Source organism: Girardinichthys multiradiatus, chromosome 15, assembly GCF_021462225.1.
Source record: "Girardinichthys multiradiatus isolate DD_20200921_A chromosome 15, DD_fGirMul_XY1, whole genome shotgun sequence".
In the NCBI taxonomy this organism is placed as follows: Eukaryota; Metazoa; Chordata; class Actinopteri; order Cyprinodontiformes; family Goodeidae; genus Girardinichthys; species Girardinichthys multiradiatus.
The window spans coordinates 25,808,697-25,817,781 of record NC_061808.1 but is presented as its reverse complement, the minus strand read 5'-3'; the positions used below and the strand labels follow the sequence as shown (position 1 = coordinate 25,817,781).

The window sequence follows — 9,085 nt, the reverse complement described above, 5'->3', positions numbered from 1 at the left end:
ATTAGTTAATAGATAATAATGGAAGACTGCCAAGAAGAAAGCCATACTTGCTGCAATTCAGGAAACACAATAAATATATTAAAGAAGGTGCTCTAGTCAGATGAGATCAAAATTTAACTTTTTTGCCCAACATGCAAAATGCTGTATGCAGTAGAAAACGGAAACTGCAAATCAACCAGGTCAAACAATCCCCTCCATAAAACATGGTGGTGGCAGCATCATGCTATCAGCATGCTTGTCTTTAGCAGAGACAAGGAAACTGGTCAGAATTGATGGGGAGATGGGTGAAGCCAAATGCAGGACAATGCTGGAAAATTACCTGTCTGAGACTGGAATAGACTTGAGGCTAGGCAGAAGTTCGCCTTCTAGGAGGAAAATTACCCTAAAAATGCAACCAGAGCTACAATTGACTGGTTTTGATGAACGCATATTTGTGTGTTAGAATGGTTCAGTCAAAGTCCAGACCTAAATCAAATTGTGAATCTATGGCATGACTTATGTCTCCATCTAATCATACTGAGCTTGAGCCATTTGGCAAAGGCGAATGGGTAAATATTTCGGCCTAGAGATGTTCAATATTTGTAGAACCATACCCCCAAACACCTTAACCTGCTTTTAATTGCAGCAAATGTGGTTCTACAAAGTAATAGCTCAATGGTTTTGAATGTAAACGCACGCCACACTTTTCAGGTTTTTATTCATAAAATAATTTGAAAGCCATCTATCATTTTCCTTTTACTTCACAGTTATGCACTACTTTGTGTTAGTCTGTCACATCAAATCCCAATAAAATACACTAAGGTTTATGATTTTAAAGTGTCAGCATGTGGAAAGGTTCAATAGACATGACGACTTTGAGGACACATGAGCTGATATAGACTGTGCAACTTTACAACTCCTTTATGAAGCATTAGGGCTTCTTCTTAATGTTTTCATTTGTTTCCCACATAAGTAACAATTGTATCTTTGTTTAATGCACATTTGTTTCTGAAGACAAAAAGCCTTGAATAAATATCCTTGAATAAATGACTAAAAAAACAACCACATTGGTTTTCCATGCAAGCATATGCATGTGTCTGAGATTGAAAACCAACATTCCTTGGTCCCAATGTGCTTTCACATTAAACCATTCTATTTTAAGTATTTTGAGCTGTGCTGTGATGCCTCGAAATTCTTTCTAATGCACTCTTATATGCATTCTTCCTCCATAAAACTCTTTTAGATTTCTCCTTTGTCTCTTTTTAATTGATGTGATGTTATGGCAACACAAGATGATCTCCTCTGATTTATTTGGAGCAGTTCTGACCAGTTCTCTTTCATTCGGATTGTGTATTTGTTTTTTGTGTATCTCAAATATTGTAAGGGAAAGATCCCCACTAAAATGTATTAGGATTTAGACTTATAATGTAAGATACTTCATATAAAACATGAGTATCTTACTCTTCCAGTGCATTATGTGCTTCAACCTGTCTGTGAAACAATATATTATTTCCTTAAAAGCTTAAACTTATTAAAACCTGATTCAAATCTATCAGAGGAAAGACAGACATTGTTGTGGTAATTTGTCTGAGCTTATGCTGCATATAGACAGGAGCAGGTATGTGTTTATCCTAATTAACTAAAGTGCCAGTAAAGTCCTCTCCTGGTATGGACTTGTTGGTGTCCCCTGTTTACCACAGTGTGCAATCTTTCAATGTCGGATCTTACTGTAAATAAACCATGTCAGAGCTTCCACAGAAGCGCTGCAGTTACACTTTTTTCCCTCTGATAATATTGGTTTGGAGAAGAATAAACATGGGAGCTAGCTCTTGGAAGATTGTTCCCAGGAATCTTTGCATCGACATGTAATGTGTAAAAACATGCTTGGCTGTTTTTATAATCCTCCCATGGGAGTCTATTACATTTGTGGGCATGAAAATTGTCGTGTGACCCTGCACTACATTGCAGCTTGTTACACTAGTGATCTTTGCTTTTAGTTTCCAATTACGATTACCAAAACATTTCATTGCTTTAGTTGCAATTAGTGTAGTGTTATATTTTGGTAGTCAGCATTTAAAGTCATCTTCACATCAGCCACAAATCTTCACCTTCCAGTCCCCCTCCCAGATACAGCTGGTGCTGATCTTAGAAAACTGGACTAATTGCATGTTTTTTTATGATAAATACACATTATTTATTTACAAATAAAGTGGTTATAATAGAAATAAATACAAAATAAACATCTGACCATTATACTTCATGTGGTATTGCACCCATTTCAAAATGTACAACAGAAATGCTTTTTCAGAACCAGTAAAGGAATATTCCTTTGATTAAAACATTTATTTTTCCCAACTTTATGTAGACATAAATATATTCATATATATAGTTTTTTTTCTTCTTCCTCAATATCTCTATTTTTTTGTTTCTTTCATATAAATAAATGTCTTCATTGGGAAACTGGGTGTCCATAGTAAAGTTTAATCAGTCTCTCTCCCTTGCCCATTCATACTTTCTGTCCACACAACCCATTTCTCATCGGCAACCACAGCCCTCCACCACCATGTCCTGGTAGTTTTTCAGAATCACCTTCTCGTATTCGTCCAGGTAAAGCAATGAAATGGGGCTGAGTTCAGTGGGCACACAACAGGCTCTGGGGATGTTTGAGTTGACTGAATTGACAAGTGTCTGCACAATGGCATGATTAGTTGCATTAAGGTGATCAGGTAATGGAAAGGGGCATTCCCCGTGGCAATAATAGGCATGGTAGCCAGGGGGTGCCACTATCCACTCGTTCCACTGCACGTCGCTAAAGTCTACATACAAGGTATGCCTTTTGCAACTCGCCTTGTGCTGATGCTTCCTGCGTTGTTTCCGGAGTGCTGCCTGCCTTTTTTCCCGTGTATGGAGTACTGAGTCCCCACGGCCATCATGACCATAAGTTATCAGCAAGGGCCGAGCCTGAGGCCACGAGTCCTGGTCCTGGTGTAGGGACCGGCTCACCCTGACGTGCTTGCTTCTTCTCTGGGAATGCTGTGTGTCCATCTCCCCCTCCTCTGGGTGAAGCACCTCCACCATGAAGCCATGATTGGAGCCTTTCCTTGAAGTCCATTGAGATACAGCAGGACTCACGTCAAAACTCTCCCAGCGGCTCAAAGAGTCCTGAACCAGCCGGGTGTCCAACAGACGGACCAGATGTTCTGTGCTGTTAGAGCCTACTGGAACTCCGAAGATCTCATAAATGTTAATACGATGGAGGCCTCCAGCGAGAGCACCGTCAGTAGAGCTGCTGTTCTTAGGGGGTGCAGCTCTAATGACCTGATCCCTGTAAATGCGGAGCTCTGCAGAGGTTATCAGCTCTTCTTTAGGGATAGATGTGAGGTTGAAGTAAAATTGCTGGGTTGTTTTGCCTTTCAGGCTGGCCAGGGCCTCCATTGATTCTACAGAAAACAACATAGACAGTCACAGTGTGTCATTTAGATTATGCAAACAAAAGATGAAACAAGTTGGCACTTATGATTAAAGAAGGACTGGCATGAAAAATGGTTGCATCACTTACATTCCCAATATACACTGATTAACATCTAATCTTTTAATCAGTAGATAAAACAGATAGTTTATCAGGTATGATCACAGGCAAATTACAATTATTATGTAAAACAATCATTAGTGTGAGGCTCTTGAAATTGTCGAGTGAAATGTCAAAGGATAAAAGCAGTGAGCTCCCTTCTTCCGATAAGATCAGTTAGCCTGCCTTTATATGGCTCATTTGCACAGGCAATGAGCAGCTGGACAAAATTTCCTTCTGAGCAAACAACGAATCGTGATCAAATATGATTATCAACAGCTGAGAAATGTGGAAATCAATATAAAAATTATTAAAGAAATACCAAATGAGACAATATTTTACAGAATCTGCCACAATCCTTGCAGCTTTTGCTTAGTGACATTTAATGAATTTTGAATGCACAAAGTTATGGACGATTGTTGCTCTTGGAATAAATTTGGGATATATTTTCCATTAACTTGCAAAATCTTTGTTCTATCATTTATATATCTACTGAAAATGTACTGTGGCTTATGAAAGTAACACATATACTTATGTTCACTGGTATTCCCCTCCATGGAATACAGTAAATGAAAGAAGTGTTAGTAAAAGCTGCAATTTTCTTTCAGGCGGCCCTGCTTTGAAGTTTTACTTTATGAAGATCATAGAAAATGTATAGGCCATCATTTTAATCTGTTTGGTGTGGCAAAGTAAATACAAACCTTAAAACTATTAGCTTTTCAAAGGAGGCATTTAGGAAATTCCACCATCTCATCTTAAACATCCCTCCAGAGGCACAAAGACCTCAATTAGACTCATCACTTCTCATTTGATGTGGGAAAGCCCCCTGTGTCTCGTTCCCTCTCTTCAATTCCCGATCCTGCTCTTCCTTTCCTTCATCAGCATAGAAATCTCATTTTCTGTCCGTTCTCTTAGCCCCCAAATCCTATTTTCCGGCTTTCTACTCCTTTATCACTGTTTTCTCAGTTTTGTTCTGCAACAGCATTTTCAGTCTCTCTGAGACTGCTTTGTGAACAAGCTCAGGCTTGTCAAAAACATGTGAACCGCAGATATGAGTGCATCAACATTCCTAATTTCTTTTTGTGCTGCATGCCAAAATAAGAAATAAAGGCTAGTGTCAAGTCATTCATCTAGGACCTGTAACTGGCCACCGCTTGCCTTGTAATAGTGGAAATATTCTTTTTGGCATGGAATATGGTCATTTCTGAAAACCGATAGCAGTAAACCTGATTCTCCAAATAAATTAATATCAAATGACAGATGTGATGAATGGCTCAAGTTTTTTCCTTTGATGTGTTGCATTAACATCTGTACATACATATTTATTATATGGCACAACAATAACTACAATGTCATTGACATAAGAAGACTAGGAACTATGCAGCTCTGTAAGTGCAGGTTAAAAGAGCCAGGGGGAGCATGTGTAAATACAGTCTAAACACATTTGTAATGGCCATTGGTGTCAAGGTGTGTTGGCTGAGAGCAGATGTTTCCAGAACTCGGTTGGGAGCAGTCACTCAGCCCTGCAGCTCAGGCCAGGCTTGTTTGTAGTGTGTCAGTTTAGCCACTTGGTGTCATTACACTAGGGCTTTGGAGAGCACCCAAGACACCACTCTACCACCCCTCTGACTCACCCCTGATGGAAACTTCTCCAGTCAAACACAGGACTCTGTATGAGGACTCTGTGTAGGGCCCCAGTGGACTTAGTAACTTCTATACTGTAAAAACAGCTACTTGGATCATAGGAAGTTGAATAGTGGCTACAAAGCTGCTGTAGGCTTTAGTAGACATTAAATTTATTATAACAGGCAATATATGATTACATGCAAGAAAATCTATGTTTACATTTCATCCAGAAAACCCACTTCAATGTTGTTTAAAAAGAGTTTAATTTGTTTACTACTGTGGTTTATTCTGTCATTTTTATCTAAGCAGAAGTTTTAATATGAAGCTAAACTGAAGAACTCACTTTAGCAGTCACCACGTGGCCTCTAGACTGAGGGAGCAGTTATGGTGATACAGGGACATGCATAATTGTGCACATCATGGAGAGAGAGACCTGATTTAGAAAGAAAAAGGAAGCAACCCCTCCTTCCTACCTTTACCAAATAATTTCAGTCTTGACTCAGTCTGACACGATGACTTTGTTCCAGTTTGTGTTGCTATAATGCCGGGTTTTTTGAAGTTACAGGGTGATGCCTATCACCTGTGCAAAAGGCACACCGCCCTTTATCCCACTTCTGTGGTGCGTGTCTGGAAAAACAGTTTTCACAGCCCACGCAAACACCATCAATTATTAAGAAACAAATTACCCCAGGGATACCGCTCTGCCCCTTGATGTTTTTGAAGCCTGTGACAGCTGCTAGAAGCGTGTTTGCTTTGCCGTTGCATCACTGCATATAAGTGAGTTAGTTAAATTGTGCGTGAGATGCTTGTTTATAAACTGAGTCGACTTTTTTTAAAGAGTTACAAATAACTTGGATGCATGTCGTGCGTAAATGACTAAACCTCCATAAAACAGCGAAGACTGTGAAGCTCTGCTTGATGCACTGAGTCATGTTTAAATATGGGTTTGGGTTGTCTGAGAGCTGACAGGTGAAGGTATGTCAGTAATACGTACCTTCATGGTGAAAGCTTCTAATTGTGTTGGCCTTGCTGGCGGCCCTCTCTGCGTGCTTTCCCATGGTTTTGGGTCGTTTAGTGCTGTGGTCTCCGTTCGCAGAGTGCATGTGGTAAAGGTCCACCATGTACTGTGGCACCACAGCCTGTTTGCTGGGGGTGGGTCTGCGCCCCAACCCGAACATGTTAAGAAGCCGAAGCTCAAACTCGTTGAGGAAGCTCTCTGACCGCTCCGGGCTCTGCTTCCCAGATTCGCTGTACTTCCTCCGGCCGACCTCGGGGATGAGTCCAGCAGCACCTTCCAGCAACACCTGAGTGAGCAGCAGTACCATGAGAGAGCGGACCACGGCGACCATGATCAGTCAGTCCCTGTGGAAAGAGTTGGTTTCTGTCAGTACACTGGCACCTAAGTATTGGCACACAGGTAGTCACATTGGGGGATTCCCAAACACTTTCTGATCTTCTCCATTGGAATAGGAGACACCTCTACACTTTGAAGTAGAACAGAGACAAACCCACTGGCTATACTCTGCCCTCTGACAGATGTTTGGGCTTGACATGAACTCATTCATAAAAATATCAAGGCAAAAAATTAATGGCAGAGGTGGATCAAAAATCAAAGAATTTCAGGAGGGGGAAAGGCTGCAGACATAAGGTCTCCAGTTTGAAGAGATAAGAAACCATGTTCGATGGTGTGGTATGAAAACGTGCAGAACGAAAGGTCACAACCAGTATTAGGAAGAAGAAAAGAGACAACAATATGCACAGCAGCAGCATTACAGACAGACGATGTTGTTTGCAGAGGCTTTATCGGTCATGTAATCATAATGGCTAGAGTTACTTCAAGAGGCTTGCAGGTGTTAGATCTGACGTGCGTACCAGAGCCAGATGTAGCCTGGAAAAGCATGCAAAAAACATTAAAAACTAAATTGTATCTTAGCGATACAATTTTCACGTAAACAGCTTTTTCATCTGATTTCCTTTTACTGTTTATTGTTCAATAAAGGGCAACATTTAGTTGCGTGCGTAAATGTTTCTAGGAATAGGGGAACAACTTATAAATCGTTAAGAGAACTTTTCGTTGAGGAATTATTTTATACCTTCTTAAATGTTATTTTAATAGTTTGTCATGCTATACAAATTCATCAGTTCCTCTTTACCTGACGAGAAAGCGCTGTGTCCGGTCGTCGTTCCACCTTTGAGCTCCGATAAATTCCACATTAATTCGTGTTTAATCCACGCTGCTTCTCCTTGGGGGACCAATGACAGCCCATGTCGTTCGCCGATTGTCTTTCGCACATATTCTCACCAGCTGCGGGTTGAGTTAGGTCTTGGTCAGTATATACGTAGAGAAAAAAATACTGGTCTATGTTAAATCTATGAGGAAACGGCTACGCGTTGGCATAATCGAGGAAAGTGTAAAGACTTTTGACTGCTCATCTTAAAAAGAGACGAAAAGCTCACTGAAGTCATAAATGGAGCAGCGCTGGAAGTTGGAGAGAGAAGCGCACTGAAGTGTCAGCCCTCTAGAAGCTGTTCCTGCGAGTGGGAGAGTGCGGCACCGTAGTGCTTCTATTGATTGGTGCCTTCTCTTCCTCGAAGCGACTCTTTTTGTTCTGCAATGATGTCACACATTAGATTCAAGCACCCACCTACTTTTTATAAGCGTGACCCCAACAGAGCATTAGTTTTTTAGAATATTTTTATGACGGAAACATCATTATAGAAAACACAAATAATTACCCTTTTTGTTTAGAAAAAATCTGATTCAGCCTCTAAGAGCTGTAAACTTTTCACTTTTAAAACCATTTGCAACACAGTCTCAAAGATGTGTTGTTTTCTAGTTTAATCACACTAAGAAATTAAATAAATTCCTCGGTTTCAAGAAAATGTAACTGATTATGCAGTGTCTAACTTGGTAACAAACTTGTTTATTTGTTGGATTTAGGTCAACCGATGAAAACTCAATAAGGAGTTGCCAGGGGCATCTCCAAAGATTTTCGTAAACGTTGGCCAGACTGGGGCCACGAATTATTTTGGGTTGGCACGTCAAAACCAAAAGCCACAGCAGTTTTATTGAGGCTTGCTGTTATTGAATAACTTGAAGTTCAGGTCTTGTATAAAAATACAAACAAACACACAATGTGCTTTTAGGATTTGTTTTTTTTTGTTTCAGAATAACCTAATAGTCAGTGTATGTGTGTGTGTGTGTGTGTGTGTGTGTGTGTGTGCATATAAATATATTTCTTGCACTGGTACGCCAAAAAGCAGGACATTTGGTATGTAACCATGTTCTTTTTTCTTTTTTTGCCCCAACAAAATTTAGTGTCCATGATTTTAAAAATGCTCTAACTCCCACTTTTTGTTTTTTTACTTAAATATATACATATATCATTTCAGGGTAGGGCTAGGAGTTAGGGATAAGCTTTCAAAGAGTGAGCTTTTTACAGGATCAAAAAGAGTGCATATTAATACAAATAAATAAATATACTCATCAAAGCTTTTCCTAAAATGTATAGGGGTGACCAATTCAGTTCAATTCAATTTTATTTATATAGAGCCATTTTACAACACGTGTCATCTCAAGGCACCTCACAAAGTTGCGTTCGTTGTTTTAGCTGGACTGGAAAATCATTCTAATTCTCTTTACTCCATGTGCATGTAGAACATGGTGCTGATTTTACATATATTCTTCTGGTTTGATTATTCCTTTCATTTTTCTGTAGTTGACAGTAGAGTTGTGCCTAGAAATTGGCCAGGATCGGCCAGTTTTACTGAACTTGCTGAATTATTTATGCTAATTGTACTAACCACACTAATTGTGCTACTCATCCTAATTGTCCCAATAGTTTTAAATGCTAACATAAGATGCTATAGACAGCATAAAATGTCAACTATGTAATCAATTTGTCTTGGTTA

At 39.7% G+C, this 9,085-nt stretch overlaps 1 protein-coding gene across 1 annotated transcript; it reads right to left on the bottom strand.

Moving 5' to 3' along the window:
* Positions 1-680: 680 nt before the first annotated feature.
* bmp2b (bone morphogenetic protein 2b) lies at positions 681-7,743 on the bottom strand. Its single transcript, XM_047387160.1, has 3 exons — positions 7,327-7,743; positions 6,168-6,535; positions 681-3,419 (listed from the first exon to the last, which is right to left on the bottom strand). Exons 2-3 carry the CDS (start codon positions 6,520-6,522, stop codon positions 2,515-2,517), a joined length of 1,260 nt encoding a protein of 419 aa, XP_047243116.1. The 5' UTR covers positions 6,523-6,535; positions 7,327-7,743; the 3' UTR covers positions 681-2,514.
* Positions 7,744-9,085: the final 1,342 nt, after the last annotated feature.

Bases quoted from the DNA above. Each gene is read 5' to 3' on its own strand.
- bmp2b (XM_047387160.1), bottom strand. From the start codon at position 6,522: ATGGTCGCCGTGGTCCGCTCTCTCATGGTACTGCTGCTCACTCAGGTG. The intron at 3,420-6,167 runs GTACGTATTACT...TGTTTTCTGTAG, and splicing joins TAGAAGCTTTCACCATGAAG to AATCAATGGAGGCCCTGGCC.